This window comes from Pipistrellus kuhlii, unplaced genomic scaffold, assembly GCF_014108245.1.
Source record: "Pipistrellus kuhlii isolate mPipKuh1 unplaced genomic scaffold, mPipKuh1.p scaffold_m20_p_1, whole genome shotgun sequence".
NCBI classification, from domain to species: domain Eukaryota; kingdom Metazoa; phylum Chordata; class Mammalia; order Chiroptera; family Vespertilionidae; genus Pipistrellus; species Pipistrellus kuhlii.
In genome coordinates, this window is record NW_023425404.1 from 45,989,472 (window position 1) to 46,013,395 (window position 23,924).

Here is a 23,924-nt window from a genome sequence, read left to right on the forward strand (position 1 = left end):
TAGATTCAGATAGTCTAGCTTTAGAGTCTGCACTTTTAACCACTGCACCTACTGGTTTTTTAAAAATAAGCCCTATCTTCTACAGCAGCCACACCATTTATCAAAAAGGATGCTGGGTCATGTGCTCATCACTGAATCAACCACCTGAGCCATGTGTCCAAGCCTCTGACAGGAACCCATAGCTGCTAGGAATTTCTCCCTAAAAAAGATGCCAGACAGATGTACAAAGCAACAATTGTCCATCACAGGCAGTGTGGACGTGAAATTATTCTAGGGACTGGAACTACAATTCTAGTTCTGCCTATGTTTGCCATTAATTTCAAACTAATTACCTATCACTTCACTGCCAGCAAGGAGATTCTGATCTCAAATTACCTACCACTTCACTGCCAGCAAGGAGATTTTGATCCCATTTACCTCCAAATATGGTAGTGAAAATAAGTGGAAAGATACAAGGATATTTAAACAAGTATCTAAATATATCTAATTAAATAGATATAAATATAACACACTATAGTAAAACGTAGTAGTAAGATTGAGATATGCCAAACTTCTGCTAATAACTTCTGAAGCTAATTTTTCAGTCAACATTCTCTCTGAAAATTTCCTTAAATAACATCCTTAAAAAAAATTGAAGTAAAATAAATAAAGCCTCATAGTTTAAAGTGGTCTAGCAGACATGACACATGAATATTCCCCTAAGAATAAACAAAACACAATTACAAGTTTATTGATTTTTAGCAAAATAAAATCACAAAAGTGGCTTCTTAGAGACTAATGAGTAATTTTTCTTGTTTCCTTGTCTCCAGAGCATTTGGCATTCTTTATCAACTGGTACATAAAAGAATAGAAAAATAGAAGATTGTCATATTGTCCTTTGTATGTCTCTTTTAATATATCAGTATGGTAGTCTACCAGGAAGTAGTAGATGGCTTCGATTGTGGAAAGGAAGGTATCTGGCTTTCCTTTTTGATGGCGCCAAAAGCAAGTTTTTCTTGTTTTCAACTCAACTTGTAACAACCCTGCCAAAAACAAGAAAAGTATAAATATATATACATTTTATTCTCACCCAAGGATATGTTTATTGATCCTAGACAGAGAGGGAGGAAGAAAGGGACAGAGAGAGAGAGAAAGAGAAAGAGAAACATCAATCGGTTGCCTCACATATGCACAATGACCAGGGATTGAACCCGCAACCTAGGTATGTGTCCTGACCTGGAATCGAATCTGCAACCTTTTTGGTGTACAGGACAATATTTCAACTAACCGAACCACCCACCCAGGACTAAATATTTCCTAACTACAGGATGTGATACAATTAACTGATGAATTCTCTTAAGAATTTTTTTTTTGAAGAGCACAGATAAATCCCCTTGATCCCACTTTAAAATAAGGTATTTTTTTGCCCTAACCAGTTTAGCTCAGTGGATAGAGCACTAGCCCACTAACTGAAGGGTTCCGGGTTCAATTCCAGTCAAGAGCACATATCCTTGTTGCAGTGCAGGCTGGATCCCCAGTCCTGGTGCAGGCTTGTGTGCAAGGCAACCGATTGATGTGTCTTTTTCACATTGATTTTTCTCTATGTCTCTCCCCCTCCCTTCCACTTTCTCTAAAAATCAATGAAAAATATCCTTGGGTGAGGATTAACAAAAATAAAGAAATAAAATATTTTCTTAAATGCATTAATGTATATAATAGAAGCAATATAAAACACAAATTGAAATCTTATACCTATAAGTCTTGGACCCAGTAGCAATGGCTGAAAGTAATTAATATTTAAGGGATTCATCTCTCTCTTTCCCTCCCTCCCTCCCTCCCTCCCACCCTCCCTCCCTCCTTCTCTCTCCCCCCACCCCTCTCTCTTAATCTTTATCTCAAGAGTGAGGATATTTTTTTCCCCATTGATTTTTACAGGGAGGAGGGAAAGGGGAGAGGGAGAAATATCTCCATGAGAAAGACACTTTGATTGGTTGCCTCCTGTTCCAGTCCCAACCCATGTCTGGATTGAACCTGCAACTAAGGTATGTGCCTTTTACTAGGAATTGAACTCACAACCCTTCAGTTCTCAGGCTAACACTCAAACCATTGAGAAAAAACGGCCACAGCAATATTCATCTCTTTCAATCTGCTATCTACCACTGTCTTTTTTAATTTAAAGTTGTGACAGAACTAAATTTGCCAGTTTTCAGAAGGGTTTCGTTTCCTTAATAAATTGACATTTAAAACATCATTCTGAATCACACGAGGAGGGAAATAGGCAGGTTATGGTCTTTAATACTTACAGAAGTATTGAAAATGTTCTAAGCAATTAGTACAATTAAAACCTTAATTTAGGCGGGGACCACTTTGTAAAACATATGATTGTCTAACCTCTATGCTGTACACCTGAAACTGATACAAAATAATTGAATGTAAACTGTAATTGAAAAATAAAATTAAAAGAAAAAATATTAACATAGGATTTTGACATCAATGTAATTTATAAAAAGAAACAAAGAGCAGCTATTATAATAATGCTAGTTTCTATAATACATTTAATATGTTCTAAAATGTTAAATATAAAAGCCAAGATTTAGTGACTATCACTACTAATCTATCCTGTTCTAAAGATTTTCTTGGTAATATATAGACATATAGAACCTTTTTAACTATACTGAAATACACAGACATTAAATTACTTAGAAAATTTATATTTCTTTTTAAAAGTTTGATATATACATTTAAAAAAAATTTCTTGCCAGTAGTTCTGGCAATCAATAACTTTAAGATAAATACACAAATTATTTTAGCAGTAAAACTTGAAAGCAGGTAACTATAGATGGCTTTCCCTCTAAAATTATTGCCTGAATTTCTTCAACTAAAAAATGGGAATGAAAACCATATTGTTGTGAGGACTAAATGAGGTAGTATATGATGAGCATTCATTAACACACTAAGTATATTCAGGAAATGTTTATAACGTGAACAAATCTGTCAAAATGAAGGGAGAGAGCTGGCAATTTTTAAAACAAATTACGGTATAATTTCCTATTTTAATCATTCGGACTCCCTCCCCAACAAAAAGAAAACTGTCCTTTCCCCCATCCCCCAAAAGCTTCCCTGGTAAATCTTCGAGAATGTGTGTCAGCTCACGTGTAGTTTACACCATATGATTAAATTAGACATTCAACCTTTAAATGTTTTATTTTGATAGTAGTAAAACACCCGGAGCTTTCTTCTGTAAAGTCTGACAAAATATGTTTTTACATAATTAAGGGGATTCTTAACCTCAGCACCCATAGTAAGATAACAGAAACATTATTTTTTTTTAATACACTACTTCTGAGGGTTTAAAGTGAGGTTTAGAGTTGTTCACATTAATCCCATGTAATGATAAGATGTTTCCAAGCCTAAAGGCAATGATTTATAACAAACATGGTTGTTTCTTGTGGAAGTGACTGGGCTTATCTGGAAAGTGGTATTTCACAAGAACAGAGACTATAAATGTGCACACAGCCCACGTTTCCCTGAGGTGAAATGTGGAGCCAGAGAAGACTGACTCTAGAAATCTATTTATTTAATGATTCTGAAGGAATTGAGAATTACTTTTAAAAAATTTAATGTAGCAGAGAATTAAAATGGATGATACTTTCTATATGATGTGGGAAAGAAGAGAAATTATTCTGTATAAATCTGATTTTAAGCCATAAGCACAAATGTGGACTCTCTGAAAACAGATTTTGAATTGTACCTCAGAAATTCCTTATATAGTTTTTTTCAAGTGTTTTCACTTACGTTCTTTCATTGGATCATTTCAATAACCATATAAAGAAAAAATAGCTCAGAAAAATCTTCAAACTGGGGCATAATTTGCTGTTGTAACCATCCAAGATAATGTGGCACGCAGTATTCAAAGAGCAGGGTTTTAGGATTCCATTTCTCTATTAAACATCAGCAACCATATAAATTAAGCTAATTATCTTTACTAATGTCACTCACTTTAGCTTGGTACTATAATAATTAACACAAGTCAGACTCTGAAAAGTGTTATAAACCTTCTTTTCTAAATGATGTACACTTCTGACAACAGCCTGGGAGCTGTTTTTCCAAATGTCTAATACCAACTAGGTAGCTAGCTCTCTTGCCTTATAATCACACATGGTACACAAATAAAGTCATCAAGAAGCTGGAAATAAAACTAAAGCTTTTAGAAAAACTGAGAAAGCCTGAAGAACAGAGTAGGTGCAACAGAACATGAGAGTTCATAGGAGCTTCTGTTCTTCATATTACTGGTTATTGTTCTTGGGGAAATAAAGCAACTCTTTTAAACTATTATTATTATTAGGAACTAATCTTTTCATTCCAAGAGAAAAAGACATAAAACAAGAAAGAAAACTACTGTAACATTAAAGCTGCATTGGAACCACCCATATAAACTCAATCAATCAATCTCTCTCTCTCCTCTCTCTCTCTTCCTCTCTTTCTTCCTCCCCCTCCCCTTTTTCTCTCTCTCCCCCCTCCCCCCACACACACACACACACACACACACACACACACACACACACACACTTATTTTTCTTGGCTCTGTCCTTTGAAGCAACATCCAAACAGTAACAAATTTACCAAATCTTGGTTTCTAATATCATTCCCAATTTAAAAAACAACAATCCACAGTTCCTTTGAATGACTGATTATTGGTCTAGGGCAGGAGAAAAGTGCAAGTAAACTTTGAATGATTAATTCTAGTTCTGAGGAAGGAAAAAGTGCTGAACCACAAAGACTAATGAGCCATGCCCCCAAAGAAGGGCTCCCACTGACAAAATCTGAGATAATTTGGGCATTACACACACACACACACACTAAAATCCATAATGATTATATATATTTTTAATGGATTTTTATATAAAATATAATCATGGATTTTAACATACTGAATTAAAAAGATATGTATCAGACCACAGTGATCTCATAAATGGTATAAGGAGAGAGGACAAAAGAAGAGGAGAAAAAGGAAAAGCTCTTCCTTACAAAAGAATGCCAGCTAACAAATATAGAAGAAATCATAAAATTAAAATTTTATCATTTTGCAATTCTCGATATAATTACTGACTTAAAGAAGAATTATCAGTGAATACGAAAGCCTCTGAGTGAAAAGCAGTTGGTAAATAGTCCATAGTCTCAAAGCATCACCTCAAAGATTACTACTAATTTCAAAGAAGAAAATAAATCTTTAAAATGGAGAGATCTGGCAATCACCTTTAACCAAGAATTGAAAGTTATCACCAATAATGGAACAACTTATATTAAATGCCTCCTGTTTTGATGCAATAATAAGTAAACAACTTTACCTATATAAATAGGGTAATCATATAATTTATCAATAATAGCCTCATTTCTAAGAGTAAAAAGCAATGTTATTAGTAATTATATCAAAACAATAGTTATAAATTGGAATTGTCATCGGCAATCCTGGATTTATCCTTATCTGTAAGGATCCTTGCAAAAAAATTTAAACTGAATCTATCATGATGAAACATTCAGACAATTGATCTGTCCTCTTCACACAATTCTAAGTCATGAAGAACAGAAACAGGGAACTGTTCTACATTAAAAGAGAAAGAGACATAACCAAATGGAATGTTACACACTACATCATACATCAGAGGGAAAAAAGCTACAGAATATATTTTTGGGTCAATTAGGGAAATGTGAATTTGGACTGTATATTAGACATTACAGAAGTTTTGTTGATTTTTAAAAATATATATTTTATTGATTTTTTACAGAGAGGAAGGGAGAGAGAGATAGAGAGCTAGACACATCGATGAGAGAGAAACATTGACCAGCTGCCTCCTGCACACCCCGCACTGGGGATGTGCCTGCAACCAATGTACATGCCCTTGACTGGAATCGAACCTGGGACCGGTTTCGGCAGAAGTTTTGTTAATTTTCTTAAAGTGATAATGGTATTATGATCATGCAATTATTCTTAAAATATGTATACAGGTATTTAAAGGTGAAGTGTTGTAAAGCCTACATCATTCTTTCAAAAGGTTCAACCAAAAATACATATTTAAGTATATTCCAAATAAAACACAGAAAAGAGAAATAAAGCAAATGTGGTAAAAGATGTATGGGTAGTTAATGCAATTCTTCTAATGTGCCTGGAGACATGAAGTTTTCTGAAATGAAAGTTGGGGGGAAAAGCAATACAAAAACATTTTTTTTTCTTACCCTGAAGTCTCTCATCAGTGAATATTTTGTTTGTTTGGTTCCAGGTGCTATCTATAAATATAATTTTTTTCAGTGTTGTCTCTTTGCACTTGCTGTCATTCAAATCCGATTCTTCAGTTTTCTTGCGTTTACTAGATGGCTTGTCAGGGTCATCATTTTTGTCTCTCACATTATTTTGAATCCTTTTTTGCAGATGAAAAGAAATATCTTTTATTGAGACAGACTTAGGTCCCGGAAAAATGAGTGCAACCTAAAGCAAAGAAACTTAATTTAATAGTGTGTAATTATGATCAGAATGAATAAATTCTGACTTAAAACTTTAAGAGAAAAAATGTGAATATCTAAGAAACAAGCATTAGTTTCTACTACATTCATTTCTTTAATACATGTAGTAAAGTTTTTGACTCTTCCCAAGTAATTTATAATCATTATATACTACCCAAAAGTTTTATTTCAAAATAAGTTACTCATCTGTGGATAAAAGCCTAGTTAATTATACCTTGAAAGAGAAAACTAAATTTTATAATAGTCTGTAAAAGAGCCACTGAAAAGTGCTCAATAATTAAATACAATTTTTACCTATATAATAGACAAAACAAATGATACACAGTCAATACTGGTAAGCAATTTGGCAAAATAAAGAGTCTTGAAATGTTCACACTCTTTCATCAAATAATTTCACTTATGGGCATTTAATAAAATAATCCTAAATATCCATATACCCACCACACCCATAATATTTATTAAAAACGTATCTATTACATTGAAAAATTAAAACTGAAAAATGTAACTTTAAAGGAAAAATTCTAGAAATTACAATACTTCTTTTCTTTTAGCATTTTACTGAGAGTTTATATACTCCTAGAGCCTTTAATGTCTGAATGGCTGCTATCATAAAGCAGGCATCCAGTTTTTTTTGTTTGTTTTTTTGTGAAGTGTATTTGTGAAATGGATAGATGTTGGTATTATAGAATTATGAGTATTTTATCCCCCATAGTTTGATGTACTTACCAAATTTTCTTTAACAAGCATCATTTTTAATATTAAAAAGAAGCATTATAAAAATAAAAGAAACAAAAAATCTTGCATTTTTAAACTTTAAACTTACATACAAATTGCTTAAACATCTACAATCCGTGACAATATTCCCCATGTACTCAATTAGCAAAGTCTAAGGGTTTTAGATTTTCTTGGATTGTAAGATATCACATCACTTTATTGAATCTAGCACTGTGTTCTATTTAATTAACATAAATTATACCTAGTTGACTAGAGAAGGAAACGCAAATATATTCCTAGATCCAAAATTCAGGTATTATTTACAAACACAATTTTCTATATAAACTCAATAAAAAACATACTTATGGAAAAGGAAAAAACCAAGGTTCTTTTGAGAACAACTGAGTATATGTATTAAGTTTTAATTTTGTTTCTGATTAACACCACCAATAAATGATCCCCAATATACCTAAAAGGGGTTACAAATTTCTTTAAAAAGTACACAATGTCTACCTCTTTTTGAGATCTATTACAAAATTACTTTTCACCAATGTGAAATTCCAACTATGTGAAAACCAATTAAGAATCTAGAAGTGAGCAAAGAAGGCCTCTGAGCTAACAAAATAAATGTTACAAAAGCCATATACTAAAGCTCTAAATTTAGGGAGAATTCCTGAAAATTTTTTTCATCCAGTCTTTCTTTTCTTCTTTTGGATAAATTCCAGTAATGTTTGTAATCTGGTTTATCAGTCTGCATCAAATTAGACCACCTATGAGTCGTATGTATGGGCAGGACAATGAAGTGGCGAGAAAGTAAAAGTAGGCATAATAATATTGGCAAAGTGTAAAAACTTAAAGAAATAATTCAGAAAAAGTGATAAAGTGGAAAAACTCAAAAAAGCCCAACAAATCTAGGATCTTCTGATTTCTTCAGACACCAGTGAAGTAAAGTGTATGTTGTTTAGAGCTAGATCATTAAGAAAAGTATTAAACTGTGTTCAAGTAAATTCTGAAAGACATTGGAATTTCAAGTTCATTTTTAGCTTCAATGTGAACAGTTGTAAGAAATAAGCTACCTACTTCATGGTCCTCTTCTTCATATTCTGGAATACAAGGGTATGTGTAAATATTTACAAATTCAGGTGCTAAGAGTTTCGCATGTATAGCAGTACTTTTGCCATCTGTTTCATTTGGATGTTTAATGATGTCAATCTTCAGTGGAAGCTAAAATTAAAGAAAAGAAAAAAAAGACAAGTGAACAAACCACCTCCCCCTGCTCCTGAGGGGTGATCGGGGAAGCCATTGCCACTCATACCCACTGATGGTGCCAGCCCCTCTCAAACCCTCTGCTAGCACTGGTCTCAATCGCTCTGCCCCATCAGTGGGTGGGAGCAGGGCTGGCACTGGCAGCATCCTAACTAATAAAAGAATGATATGCAAATTAACCATCACTCTGCTACACCCACCAGTCATGCCCACCAGCCAATCAGGGCAAGTATGTAAATAAACTCAACCAAGATGGCTACAGGTACAGAGAGCAGAAGAGAGGCTTGAGTTTCCCAGGCAATGGAGGAAGCCAAGCTTTCCACCTGCCCTTGCGGGCCTAAGCCTACACTGAAGGCTACAAAGTTTCAATTATATAAGGTAAACAAATCCAAACAGAAATAATGGCAGCCACAGAGCAAGCAGAAGGCTTGGCTCTGCTCCAGGCTACAAAGTTTCAATTGTAGAAGATAAATAAATTCCAGATACCAGGGCCTCCGCTTTGGTCACCAAGGGGTGTGGCTGGCCTGCAAACCACCACCTTGCCCAGGCTTCCCACACCCCAAGGGAACCCCACCCTGATCCGGGACACCCTTCAGGGCAAACCAGCCGGCTCCCACCCATGCACTAGGCCTCTATCCTATCTAATAAAAGAGTAATATGCAGATTGACCATCACTCCAACACACAATATGGCTGCCCCCATGTGGTCAAAGATCCTGCCCCCAAGTGGACACAGATGGCCACCACAAGATGGCCAGCAGTGGAGGTCAGTTGGAGGTGATCAACCTTGCAGGGGAGGGCACTTACGGGTGACCAGGTAGGTCTGCAGAGGAGGGAAGATGGGGGCAAACAGGCTGGCAGAGGAACAATTAGACATCAATCAGGCTCGCATGGGAGTGGTTAGGGGGTGATCAGGCTGGCAGGCAGAAGCAGTTAGGGTCAATCAGGAAGGCACACAGGCGAGCAGTTGGGAGCCAGCAGTCCTGAATTGTGAGATGTCCCAGATTGGAGAGGGTTCAGCCTGGGCTGAGGGACACCCACCCTCCATGCACGAATTTTGTGCACCAGGCCTCTAATATAATAATAAAAGGGTAATATGCTAATTAGACCGGAAGCCCAGGTTCTGGGTGCCTGCCAGTGGCAGCCCAGAGGGAAGGGTGCTTGCTGACAGCCAGAGGGAAGCCTGGATCCCAGGTGCCAGAGAGAAGCTGGTACCAGCAGCCAGGGAAGGAAGGGCTACTCCTGCACGAACTTTTGTGTATCAGGCCTCTAGTCCTATGTAATAAAGAAGTTAATATGCTAATTAGACCAGATGGCGGAATGACCTTCTGGAATGACCAGTGGGCAGACAGCAGGGTCACAGGGCTGTAAGGCAGCCGGGGCTGCAAGGCGTACTCTTGCATGAATTTCCTGCATTGGGCCTCTTCAACCGTTGACTGTCTGACCATCCGACTAGCAGTTATGATGCACAATGACCACCAAGGGGCAGACGCTCAACATGGGAACTGCTGAGCTGCGGTGACTTGGCAGCTGCAGTTCTTAGGTGATGCACCAGGAACCAGAGAGGAGGGAGTCAAATTCCAGGTGTGTCACCGAGAACTGTTCTCTCGAAATCCGGGACCCCTTGGGGGATGTCGGAGAGCTGGTTTCGACCCAATCCTTGCAGGCCAGGCCAAGGGACCTCACTGGTGCACCAGGCCTCTAGTGTAGTAATAAATTCTTTGATTACATAGATATGACGGTTTACAGATTTTTATACTTTATATATTATAATAGTAGTCTTGGAAAGCAACAAAAGTATAAGCTAAGCAATCAATTCACATATGTTTTAAAAATCTGGCTTTAAATTACTATAAATTATAACATAGCCCAATGAGTAGGTCTTAGTCTTTTCAATTTTAGTTTTGTTTTAATCACTGACAGGTGCTCCATATTCATGTATAGGACAGAGCTATCCCCATTCTACAAAAGCCTAAACAAAAATGAACCCTACCTAGTTTTCTCAGAGCAGTCCAAGGACCTGAGGCAGTTTTTGAAGCTCCTTCAGGCAGTCTATAAACTTGTCTCTTGTAGTATTTATGTTTATACTACATTTTTTCTATGTTGTAAATTAATTATAATCATCTGTTTAAAAAACAATTGATTTCATTAAAAATAACACCATCTCAGATCTTAATGTTTTGGAGACCTGGACCTGTTTTTCCACAGACAAGAAAAACAAATAGGTTTCGAGTCTATAGGATTAAATTACTATTTATATAATTCATTTTCCTAATGATGCTATTTATCAAGTGTATCCATTACATTAGAACAGGAAAATATGAAATGTCTTTTTAAAATCTATGTTCCTACTTTCAAAAATTAAATTTCTTACCAACCTTCACAAGTGGCAACTGCTCCACAGGTACATTTTCAACTGGGACATAACATGTATAGCAGTAGAACATTCTTGAACCACCACATTTAAGACATTTTGATCTTCCATTTTGCTGAGCTTTTTGAAGAACTTCTTGCGATGCTAAGCATAAGTTTTGAAGAGGATCTTCCGCATCTATGGAAGTAGTTTGTGGTTGTTTTTTTTCAACAAATCTTGAATTATTTTCTTCCCTTTCTTTAAGTAATATAGGTGGGCTGAGAGACATTTTTCATTCAAAATGAAGTTTAACATCTATTTCTATAACACGTTATCATAAGTGCACTGAAAAAAAAATAGTGGGGGGCAAAATATAAACATTTTACTCACTGTCTCCACAAATAAAATTACTCAATTTAATTCACAACTGTGTGCTGTTTTTAGTATTAACAAAAGTTAGCAAGTTTTTAATTCACTAAATTAGCATACTTTTGAATTAAATTTATTGGAAATACAAAATTAAAATGCAATAAACTCAAAACCATAAATTATCCTTTGGAGGGACTCTCCCATAAAAACAGAAAGGTGCTCTCATAGGAAAATTATTTCAAATATAAAGGTTAGGTAGCAACAATCCATTTTTCAGTGACTCTCTTTGTTCTTAAAACAGTCATTTTGTTTTATATTAGAAGTGCAATGATTTAATGCATCAGCCAGGAATGTATTCAAACTAATAAGCTCTTTGAAGGACTTAGACACTTCCTCAAAGTGGACATACAAATGGCCAAGACACATATGAAAATTTGCTCAAAGTTGCTAATCATCAGAGAAATGCAAATTAAATGACAATGAGCTATCACCTTACACCTGTCAGAATGGCTACCATCAACAAATTAACAATTGACAAGTGCTGGCCAGGATGTGGAGAAAAGTAAACACTAGTACACTGCTGGTCAGAATGCAGACTAGTTCAGCCACTATGGGAAACAGTATGGAGTTTCCTCAAAAATTAAATATGGAACTGCCATTTGACCCAATGATTCAACTTCTAGGAATATATCCTTAATAAACCTGAATGACCAATCAGAAAGAACAGATGCACCCCTATGTTCAAAGCAGTACAATTTACGATAGCTAAGATCTGGAAACAGCCCCAAGTGCCCATCAGTAGATGACTGGATAAAAAGAGATATGGTACATTTACACCATGAAATATTATGCAGCAGTAAAAAAAGGACCTCTTGCCGAGACCGGTTTAGCTCAATGGATAGAGCGTCGGCTTGGGGACTGAAGGGACCCGGGTTCGATTCCGGTCAAGGGCATGTACCTTGGTTGTGGGCATGTCCCCAGTGGGGGTGTGCAAGAGGCAACTGATCGATGACTCTCTCTCATTGATGTTTCTAACTCTATCTCTCTCCCTTCCTCTCTGTACAAAATCAATAAAATATATTAAAAAAAAAAAAAAAAAAAAAAAAAAGGACCTCTTACCCTTGAAACAGCATGGACAGACCTGGAGAGTACTATGCTAAGTGAAATATGCCAGTCAGAAAAAAGATAAGTATCACATGATCTCACTTATATGTGGAATCTAAAGAACAACATAAACTGATGAAATAGATCCAGAGAAATAGAAGCATGGAACAGACTGTTGAATCTCAGAGGGAAGGTGGGGGTGGGTGAGTAGGTGGGAAGAAATTAATCAAAGAATTTATATGTATATATGCATCACCCATGGTCATATACAATACTGTGGGGAAGGCCTGAGATGGGGAACAGGTGCAAGCTAAAAGGGATCAATGGGGGAAATTTCAACAATCAAGATTTAAAAAAAAAATAAGTGAAGAGAAAAGGAGACTTTATTCCTAAGAAACTAACTGGTAAAAATCCATCATTCTACAACTTAAATTGGAAACAAATTCTCCTTCTACCCTACACCCCCAGAAAGCAAATTACTCACCAAGTTGCATCAATTCTACCTTACACGTAATCCTCTACTTTTAGTTTCGAAAGGTAAGGATTCTAGGGCCTTTCTTACATCTCTACCTCTGTGCACTTATTGATTCCACATATTTAACATGGAAAAAGGCACCTTAACTTGGAGCACCTTTGAGGGAAGTTACGTGTCCTAGCAGATAGTCAACTCTGCAAGAGCAGAGCCCTTTACTCCACTCACCTATCCCTGTGTCTGATGCAGCAGGAGTAAGTCAACAAATACCTAACTAAATCAAAACCATTCTAAAAAAAAGGGGGGGGGGGAAGTATACTGTATGCATCTTGCTACTGAAGTTGCTGAAAAACTAATTTTATGGGCCAAATGCAGCCCGGCAGACCTCTTTTTGCAAAACAGTACTAATGGAAAGGCTCCTAACTACAACCAAGTTGATGTACCTCCTAATGAAACATCACAGAACTGTTCTGTATTATATATTTATTAAACCCCCTTCAAATATTTCCAGGAATATTTTTAAGAACCCTGGTCACATACTCACATCCACTGTTTAAATTCCAAGGTATCACCTTTTTCATACAGGGCCCATGGCCACTCTCAGAGCACCCACCAAGTGGTAGGCATCAGTACTTCCTTAGTTGTACACCATGGGCGCTTTTATCCGCTAATTCCACGGACTTGACACCTTTAAGCAGGGGTCTTCAAACTTCTCTCATTATGAGAATCACCTGGTGGAGGTGTTAAAACACAGATTCCTGATAGCACTTCTTATAGTTGGGATCCGGGAATCTGTGTTTTAACAACTCCATCAGGTGATTCTCATAATGAGAGAAGTTTGAAGACCCCTGCCTTAAAGTGATAATAAACTTCCTTATTTGTCCTGCATTTCCTCCAAATAATCCGATATAAGTAACAGGCTCCTTTGCTTATTATGTAAGCACTAGAGGCCAGTGCACGAAATTTGTGCACAAAGTGGTGGTGGGGGGGTAGTCTTTCAGCCCTGCCTGCACCCTCTCACAATCCAAGACTGCTGGCTCCGAACTGCTTGCCTGCCCAGCCTGCTTCATTGCCCCTAACCATTCTGCTTGCTTGCCTCATCGCCCATAACCACCGGCCTGTCTGATTGCCACAACTGCTCACACCTGCCTGCCTGATGGCCCATCATATTTCACTTTTATTATTATAGATTATTATTATAGATTATCTTAATACTTTAAATACTACAATGCATGACATACTATGTCTGTGCCAAGTTTCTCCTGCCGCAAACCACTGCAAACACTAAAAATACAAACTTTGCCAGGACAGACTTTCTTTGAGGCGGAAAGCACCAACAATAATTGTTGGGGGAGGGAGGGAGGTGGAGGAGGGAGGGGATTTGTTTTGTTTTTTTGAGAAAAATCTGAAGCCTTTTTCCCAAGGGGCCCGCAACAACCAAAAAATGCCAGCGCCGCGCAGGGACCCCGGGAGGACCTCGGTGCGGGCTCGGCCAGCGGCGCCTGCTCCCCGGCCCCCGGAGGGGCGCGCGGACCGCCCGGGAGGGAAGCCGGAGTGGGACTCACACCTGCAGCCCGCGCTCCTCGCTCCGGTCCACGCGTCCTCCGCCGCCCGGAGCCCGTGGGAGCGCCCGCCCTGCTCGTGCGTGAACGCGGCGGAGCGCTTTCCGGGCGACACCGGAGGGCGGAGCCGGCCGTTGCTAAGGCCGTTGCTAGGTCCCTGCGTGGGCGGCGCGGCCGGCGGCGGAGGTAACGGCGGGAGGAGGCGCGGAGGGCTCACGGAAGTCCCGCCCCCCCGCCGGTCTGGTCCCTGAGGTGGGGGTGGGCCTGCTGCCTGCGGAGCGGGCCTCGGGTTGCCCGGGGTCCGAGGCCGGCCTCACAGCCGCCTGCCTGGCTCCCCCCGTTCTCCTCTCAGGCCGGCCGGGGCCGCGGAGGGGGGACTGCGGTTCTGGAAACACTCCCCCAAGGTGGAGTAGTTGCTGTGAGTTGTGGAAATGCCCATCCCACCGACCGCGTGTCCCTGATACCAACCCCAAAAGACCTCAGTCCTGAGAACTTGGGTCTAGTCCTTGTGCATGGCTGTGTCAGGACACGTATGTGTGGTAGGAGGACTTGGTTTGTTTACAGACTGCACATGCTTTTGTGCGCTTTTCCAGTTTGAAAGTAAGCACACGCCATATACGGATAGATATTCCCTCCACCCTCGCCCCCCAGTCCAAAGACAAGCCAAACCTAAAAAAGTGTATGATCACAACTGAGAGTTGGGAATACAAGGACTAGATATGGAGCAATCTATTGTGCAGTATGAATTCAGCAAGTGAAATACAGGACAGAACCTTGACCTGGAGGAGGTTAACATATCAAGTTAAGCATGGGGAGTACAGAAAATGTAATATTACTAATAAATTGTAGGATTTTCAAAACGGCTCAGAATGGACTGGCCAATGAAGGCTTATTGGTTGGACTTAAGGCCTTTTATTTAAGAATGATTGGGCTGGAGCAGTGTTTTTCAAGGGAATTGTGTGTGGGACCCATTGTGGAGTTCCTATTTGTAAGGAAGGAAGTCTATTTAGCCAAAACTACGCTTTTAAAAAATGAAATAGTATAATGTGAAAATATTAGTGCATGGCACTTGGTAAGGTTAAGCATTGCTTTATGGAGTTTAAAATTATTGCCGCAACTTTCGTAGTGAGGCTCAGGACCTGAAGGAGGGGCCGACGCACAAATGAAAATGCTAAACAAGAAATATTTAGAAGGCATTAGGGGGAACCTCTTTTCCTGAAGAGACACACCGAGTCCTGGCCTAGTCCGCTTTTTATTCAGTTTTAGATACACACCTTCTCCTCAGTAAAGCACGGCAAACATATAGGAGATCAGACAATCTCAAATATCCAGTAAACATTTACTTGGAGGCTTTCAAGTCAGGAGATGCTTTGAGCCACCTCTCGCTCAACATGAGCAATTGGTGCCTAGCATCAGCCCTGCTGATGCTCAAAGTCCATCCACCTTCTGCATTCCTTGGTGCACACTTATGACAGTTTGACAGTTTGGCATGCAGTGGCTTCCCACAAGTTATGTCTATACACACACACACACACACACACACACACACTGAGTGGCCAGATTATTATGATCTCTGAATGCATAATAATCTGGCCACTCAGTATATATCCTATATAATAAAAGGCTAATATGCAAATTGTCCCCTTAACCAGGAGTTCGACCAAGCAGGCAGGCCGGTCAACCGCCCATGTCCCCTCCCCCTGGCCAGGCTGGCCGGACTCCACCCATGCATGAATTCATGCACCAGGCCTCCCCCCGCCCCCACACACACACACACATACACTGAGTGGCCAGATTATGCCTTCAGAGGTTATCATAATCTGACCATTCAGTGTGTATATGCACACAATTTATATAATATACATACATATACTAGGTCATTTTATAAAGTCTATTTCTTATTTTGTGTTTTTCTTTAAAAAGTTTGAAAGTCACTGCTTTAGGGAGAAAGATGAACTTTCTGGGTAAGAGAAGTAGCAATAACAAAAGTCTCCAAACCAAGAATAAATCACATCTTTTTCTTCTTTAACTGCTTTAGTTCAAGTGCACAGATTACGAAACAAATGATATGATTACTTAATTGAAGTTGCTCCAAAATATGTGTCTTAAAACAACCGTTTTATTATGTTCATGAATTGTGTGTTCAGTAGGGCACAGAAGGATAGCTTTTTCTGATAACTCAGCTGGGAAGACTATGCATGCTAGCAGAGCTCTGATGTATGGTCTCTCCATGTGGCCTGGGCTTCCTCATAGAATGATACCTCCTCGTGTAGGTCCATGTGCTGAAGTCAAATGTTGCAATGGACAAGGCAGAAACTGCATGTCCTTTTGAATCTAGCCTCAAAAAATAATATAGTGTCACTTCTCTCACATTCTTTTGGTTATGAATCACAAGGCCTGTCCAGAGTTTAGGCGAAGGGACATAGAAGTTGCTTCTCAAAAGATTGTCAAATAATTTGTGGTCATATATAATTAATTCTTAAAATCAACTTAGTAAATTTCTCTGCTGACAGAGGAAATCCCCAGATTTCAGTGGTTTAATACAATAAACTTTTATGTCTCACAAGAAATTGATCACGGGTGTTTTTAGTCAAATGAAATGTTAGACTTAAAGATACAGGTTTCTTTTTCTTTTTTTAGTGGTTCTGCTCTTTCTTTTAGGACTTGGAGTCCACAGCTGACAAGAAAGAAAGACTGATGAATCACACAAAAAGTTTTAGAGATCAGCCCTAAAAATGGCTTTTTTTTTTTTCATATCACTTTTCCCAGATTTCATTGGCCAGAAATTAGTCCCCAGGCTGCAAGGGAGCCTGGGAAATGTAAAGAAACATATGTATATTGGTGAGCATTAATAGTTTGCCACATTCTAAGCTTTTAACCAAAACCGTGGTTCCCAACCTCTCCACTCTATTTTTAACTTTTTTCAAAAGGAAAATTCTTTGAGGTCTTTTTAATATTACTTCTGTTATTTACTCCATATTTCAAAATATAGCTATACTGCAATTTCTTGATTTTTCAATCTCAGACATTATTCATTGACTTTCTCCTATGGAAGTCAATGACAAAGCTCTTTTATCATACCATCCCTAATTATTCAAACATCTCCCCCCCACACCCGTTTTTCATCCCCTCATCTCTCAGCATAATAATATCACAGTTTTTGTTTAAATCAACATTTGTAAATATCAGTCAACCCTCACCATGTTAACTTTTCATGCAACCTGGTACTTTCCTTTGTCTTAATAAAATGCCATATTTATATTTACTCTTTTGTAATCTGCCCTCAAATATTCTTCCAAAGTGCTAAAACGTCACAATCAAACACATCGGTTAATCTAGAAGATTAACTTTTTATACTCCAGATAGTCCTTCTAGACTAAAGCATTATAAACTCTAGTTCCTTCAGTATTGGTTGCTTTTACAATCCAATACTGCTCTCCTGTGTTGGATCCCTTGTTTACTTTTTCTTTGTTTAGCCCTTTGTTTTTATGAAACATAGCCTCCAGTACTTCCTGAGAAAAGGTGAATGGGAGTATGGTAGACAGATAATGAACACCCCCAAAGATGTCCACATCGTAATCTCCAAATCCTAGGAATATGTTTTCTTTTTTTTTCTTTTTTCTTTTTTAATATATTTTATTGACCTTCCCACAGAGAGGAAGGGAGAGAGATAGAGAACTAGAAACATTGATGAGAGAGAAACATCGACCAGCTGCCTCTTGCACACCCCCACTGGGGATGTGCCCGCAACCAATGTACATGCCCTTGGCCGGAATCGAACCTGGGACTTTTCAGTCTACAGACCGACGCTCCACCGCTGAGCCAAACCGGTTTCGGCAGAATATGTTTTCTTATATGGCAAAAGGAACCTTGCATAGCACATGCAATTAATTTAAGTTCCTGAGATGGGGAAAATAACCATGAATTATCTGGTTGGGCCATGCATAATCTCAAGTGTCCTTATAAGAGGAAGATAAGAGGATGGAGAGGGGAGAAGATGCTGCATTGCTGGCTTTGAGGTTGGAGGAAGGAGCTGAGGAGTAAAGAAATGCAGATGACTCCAAGAAACTAGAGAAGGCAAGGAAACAGATTCTCCCTTACTGCCTCCAGAAGGAGCATAGCCTTGCAGACCCGGTTCAGACTCCAGTATCCAGGATTATGAGATAATAAACCTGTGCTGTTTTAAGTGACTACGTTTGTGCTCCTTTGTTATAGCAGCAATATGAAACTACCCTGTTTCTCTGAAAATAAGACAGTGTCTTATATTGATTTTTGCTCCCAAAGATGCGCTAGGTCTTATTTTCAGGGGATGTCTTATTTTTCTATGAAGAAGAATATGGTACACATTTATTGTTAAATGAAAATAAAGGAAATTTATTACCTGTATACGGTATGGTAGTACGGTAGTTGTCAACACAAACCAGAATCTGTGAATCTGGTTTCACAAAACTGTGAATCTTATAGTATCAAGAATTTACTCATTTATTCAATGACAATCATATCATCATAACAATCCAATTCCTGAATTTCCTGGTGAATTTCTTGTGACTCCATTTCTTTCAGAATCAGTGGACCAAATCTCTCATGTTTAGCCTAGGGGGTTCTTATTTTCGGGGGGATGCCTTATATTTCACTCAGAAGGAAACCTGTAAGTAGGTCTTATTTTCAGAGGATGTCTTATTTTGGGGGAAACACGGTAAAACAGGGAGAAAATGTGATTTTTTTTTAACTACTTTTCAGATCTGAAAAATGTCATACACTTGATAGTCTGCCTACATTTAAATTTCTAGGTCGAAATCATTTTGCTGGAATAATCCTCTATTGCCAGATTTTTTCAGTTCCAACTCCCCCCACACTTCCCCCCAACAGACATTTTGTTTAATATTTAATTAATACCATTATATTTGTAACTTTAAAAAATTCTCTATTACCTTACAATATGCTGTTTTGGTTTCAGGGATGTATTACCTTGTATCTTTCTAAGAATCTTAAATACATTTTAAAGATTTTCTTCTATTCCTATTTGTATCCATTCAGATTTTATTTTCAGTTATTTGTTTGGATTTCTATGTTTTTGTTTTTATCTTTTTAAAAATTCTATAGTTATTATTTAAATATCAAGTAGTCCTTGTATTTCTATTCATATTGGAGAATGAGAATTAAATGGTGATAGGAAGTTCAGTGTGCCTGAACAGTGGTTGTCAAACAAATAGCTTCATAATAGGATCAAATTTTACATTGGAATATCCTCAAATATCTACAGAATAAAGGCACTAATGAAAATAAGAGCAGAAATCAATAATATTAAAAACAAATCTACACTGGAGTCCTTCTTAGAAAAGATTAATAAAATTGGTAAGTCTTTGTGGGGGGAGGGGAGAGACTGACCAAGAAAAAAGGAGGAAACTAAAAGTACAAATACTAGTAATCAAAAAGGATACATCCTGCAGATAGTAAAAACAATAAGAAGATATTGTCAAACTATTTGACATTTTTATTTTTATTGATAAACACAATTTATCAAAACTGATGTAAGAGGAACTAGCCTTCCTGAATGATCCTATATTAATTTTGAAAAATTGTATCTGTATGGGTCTGCTCTGGCTACCATAATAGAATACCATGTAGTAGGTGGCTAGAATAATAATAATTTATTTTCTCACAGTTGTGGAGGCCAGAAAACCAAGATCAAAGTGCCATTAGGGCTGGTTTCTGGTGAGATCTTTCTTACTGGCTTATACGTGGCTGCCTTCTCACTGTGTTCTCACTTGGCCTTTGTGCCTTCAGGGAAATACCTCTCTGGCACCTTTTCCTCTTCTTATAGGGATTGGGGTCCCACCCTCAAGACCTCATTTAACCTTGATATCTTCCCCAAAGGCAACATATCCAAATATACTCACATTGGGGGGTAGGGCTTCGACATAGGAATTGGATTGGGGAGAAACACAATCCTCATCCTATATAATAAAAGGCTAATACGCAAATTGTCCCCAGAGGCTGGAGTTTGATCAATTGGAAGTTAGACGTGCACTGACCACCAGGGGGCAGGACCAGCGAGTGGGTTGTGCCAGGCCAAGGTGGGTGCAAGTGGGGGCCCAATAGCCCTGCTGATTGCCCCACAGATTGGTCCTGATCACCTGCCAGGCCCAGGGACCCTACTCCTGCATGAATTTCATGCACTGGGCTTCTAGTCAATACTATAACAGTATTCTCAATTTAAAACTCCTCCTTAAGTTCAGATTTAGGTATTATCACCTGCAAGGTCTATCAAACATTTAAAGAAGAAATAGAATTGATCTTTCAGATTCCAAATTCTTTCAGAGAATAGAAAAAAAATTACCTTTTTTTTTCCCCCCAGAATAACCTTAATTCCAAATTTTAACAATGATATTATAATAGAGAAAATTTCAGGCCAATATTTCTCATAAACAATTTGGCAAAGCTTCATGATGAATGTTTCCTCTTCCATTGCTTTAAAAGATTGTGTATTCTGCAATCGTATGTTCTATAAATGTCAGGTTAAGTTTCTTGATAATGTTCAAATTATCTCCTTATTGATTTGTGTATATACCTGATTTATCAATTACTCAGAGAGATATGTTAAGAACTCCAAATATAATTGTGGTTTTGACAATATTTCTCATTAGTTTGATCAATTTTTGCTACATTTATTTTGAAGCTCTTTTATTAGTTGCAAATACATTTAGCACTGATATGTCTTCTGAATGAACTGGCTTTATCAATGTGAAATAACCTTAATTAGGTATGGTAATACTGCTATCTTGAAGTCTACTTTATATGATATTAATTTAGACACACCAGTTTTCTTAAGATTAGTATTCCAAATGTTTCAGTAGTTTCTTTTTAAAATTTCTGTTTCTCTTGAAATACACCATTATTTTCATGAACTATATAATCCAATATATATTGTAAACCTTTAACATATTTATAATAGTTGTTTTAAAATCCTTATCTGCTAATTACAATACTTGTATTCTCAGTGAATTCATACGTATGAACTGTTTTCTCTTGATGATGGGTCCCATTTTCCTACTTCTCACATGTCTTTCAATTGTCTTATTGTGCATTAGATATTATGTGGAAAAAATGTGGAGACTGAAGTTTCAGTTCTAAGAGAGCACAAGCCTTTTTCTTACGTTGGCATTTAAAGTGAGAGGCTGTTCCTTTGAAATCTTTCTGTGCTTGTATTAAGCTTTAGTGTTGGCTGCAGCTTTCATTAGGTTGAGTTCACCTGTGATTAACCCACCTCCAGCATCCCTTCAAAGCCACCTCTTAACATCTTGTCAGTATTTCATTGGAACGGGTTTGGACTGAAGTTTTATATATTTTGGGTTCACCTTTCGAGTCAACTTTGTCAGGGCCTTGGAACCCCATTATTATAAGAACGCACTAGCCTATGTAAATGCTCTAACTTCCCAGCCTCCTCCACAGCTGCTGCTTTAAAAAAAAAGAAAAAAAAGAATTGGGAGTGAGGTGTAGGCTGTAGGGGTAATTTTGTGTGTGTGCATGTTTGGGTGTCTTTCAGACTCCTGTTTGTTTCCCCAGCTCACATTGACACCTAAGGCCCAGCCTGACTTCTCTTCGTCTCTGCAAAATTACTGAATCATGGGAAGCCAACACAGATCTTACTACTGGGTAAGGAAGCTGCAACAGTGTCATGCTCGCTTATAAAGGGCATATTTCTCTCTGGGTTTCAGGTCAGCAAGGCTGCCAGGTAAGGCAGCTTTATGGGTTTTCAAACTGTGCAGTTGCACAGGGCCTCATGACTAGGCAGCCCTACACTTGGTTTAATTATATAACTGTTCCTGCTCACTGGCATCCTGCACTCTTCCCTAACCCACAGAAAGGTAAGCTTTTTATTTGATCCAGGTTTTTCTTGTTGTTACCATGGAAGCATAAGTGTTTTGCATTGTCCTACATCCTAACATGAGCCTTTCTTCCTTTTAACTGAGAACTTTGGGATTTTATGTTGAAATTAGCTGAACTTTCCTACACAAGTTTCATTTCCTTAATTCATTTTCTAATTCCCTTTCATTGAACTGTGGATATTACTATAGTGCTTTGTACTAGAAGTGATTTGTATGAGACAGAGATTACAAGAAAAAAAGTCAAAATGTAATTGGTTTTAATTTGGCTCCTTTATATTCTGATCATTTCAAAATACACTCAAAATTCTTTCTAGCCAAACTACTATAACTATCCCTAAACATATATCATGGACATTTTTTCCTCTACGCATTTTGTGTTACTTCGCTCTTATACCTGCGCTTCTCAATCTGACTTGCCCTAGAGTTTCAGGCTTTCCATAAAATTCCCCTAACAGCTGTATGCATCTTTGTATCTGAACACTTATTTTTTGTGATTGTTACACATATTCTTTATTTTTTCATTACTGTATTATCTATTAATATACTTACTTATATTCATCATCTATTTTAAACAATATTAAGAGAATGAAATATTATCTTCAAACTCAGATGTGGTTATTTTTACAGAATATGGCCTTGTGAATTTCTAATCTTGATCATTTTATCTATTGATAAGAAATATGTGTTTTAGTACATTAAAATGTAATGCAACCTTTTCAGACAGATCATCATCAGACCATTAGGGTATTAATAGTATAATAGGATATTCTGAATTTCTCTTATTTTGCTCTTCTCACTAGTTTTTTTTTATTTAAAAAAATATATAAACACGCATTTCTCTGACATTCATCTACTCATTTATTAATTAATGAACACTTAAAGTACTTATTATGCATTGGCCATAGGCCAGCCTCTGTGTGAAATTTTGACAATTCTGCAGTGATTACACCATAGTTTCTATCCTTGTAAAAATACAAAATCTGCTGTCTGTTACCATAGAGAACCTTTTTGGGGACTAAATTAGGCTTCCTAGAAAAAATGACTTAGAATTTGATATTTGATGTAAGAGTTAAATAGGCCAAGAATGGGTTGGAGGAAGAGGGTTTGGGACAGGGAGCCTTCTAAGCAGCAGGAAGAACGTGTACACAGTCTCCAGGCAAGGAAGAGCAATATGTAGTCTCGATTAAAATTAACTTGTCTAATGAAAGGATACATTTTTAACTTACAAAGAAACTGCTAATAAAAATAGGGTTATTATTTATTATACTGAAACATCCAAATATTTAAAGTATTTTTACCATGTCACTAGTGTGGCTTTTTAAATACTTCATCTTCAAGAGGAGCATGTTATTACATTTTGGCTCTGGATTTGTTGTAGACACCCTCCCAGAGAGCCCAAAATATCTTTTAACTCTTGTAGGAATTTGAAATGAGGACATTCAGGAGGATTCGTATGGAGCTTTTCTGTAGGAGTCAGGTAGCAGAGGGAATCCTCTTAATAGAATTTGGGTTGGAGGCACAGAATTTAAACACTGGTCTCTGTCACTTTTCACAGTTCAGGGACTTTACAAAGTGAGTATTTTACAGTATCTTATGGCTCTGAAAATTATAACAAGTTGTGTTTTTATTTACTTAAACTCTAAGCATTATTAACAATCTGAATTTATGTTAATGAACAATATTGATTTTTCTTTATTA

General features: G+C 37.7%; 2 protein-coding genes across 2 annotated transcripts in view; one reads left to right on the top strand and one right to left on the bottom strand.

Moving 5' to 3' along the window:
- Positions 1–659: 659 nt before the first annotated feature.
- DTWD1 (DTW domain containing 1) lies at positions 660–14,461 on the bottom strand. Its single transcript, XM_045582690.1, has 5 exons — positions 14,341–14,461; positions 10,856–11,175; positions 8,293–8,436; positions 6,214–6,463; positions 660–1,022 (listed from the first exon to the last, which is right to left on the bottom strand). The coding sequence occupies exons 2-5, from the start codon at positions 11,117–11,119 to the stop codon at positions 775–777; spliced, it is 906 nt and encodes a 301-aa protein (XP_045438646.1). The 5' UTR covers positions 11,120–11,175; positions 14,341–14,461; the 3' UTR covers positions 660–774.
- Positions 14,462–14,709: 248 nt separating this feature from the next.
- Positions 14,710–23,924, top strand: part of LOC123650982 (protein FAM227B-like) — a 38,003-nt gene continuing 28,788 nt past the window's right edge. The window contains exons 1-3 of the mRNA XM_036442746.2: positions 14,710–14,746; positions 20,334–20,339; positions 21,884–21,993. Of these exons, the coding sequence (XP_036298639.2) occupies positions 21,964–21,993 (30 nt within the window). The 5' untranslated portion in view covers positions 14,710–14,746; positions 20,334–20,339; positions 21,884–21,963. The remainder of the gene's footprint in view (positions 14,747–20,333; positions 20,340–21,883; positions 21,994–23,924) is intronic.

Bases quoted from the DNA above. Each gene is read 5' to 3' on its own strand.
- DTWD1 (XM_045582690.1), bottom strand. From the start codon at position 11,119: ATGTCTCTCAGCCCACCTATATTACTTAAAGAAAGGGAAGAAAATAAT. The intron at 8,437-10,855 runs GTTGGTAAGAAA...CTTTAATTTTAG, and splicing joins AGCAGTTGCCACTTGTGAAG to CTTCCACTGAAGATTGACAT. The intron at 1,023-6,213 runs GTAAGAAAAAAA...TGTTTTTGGCAG, and splicing joins CACTGATGAGAGACTTCAGG to GGTTGTTACAAGTTGAGTTG.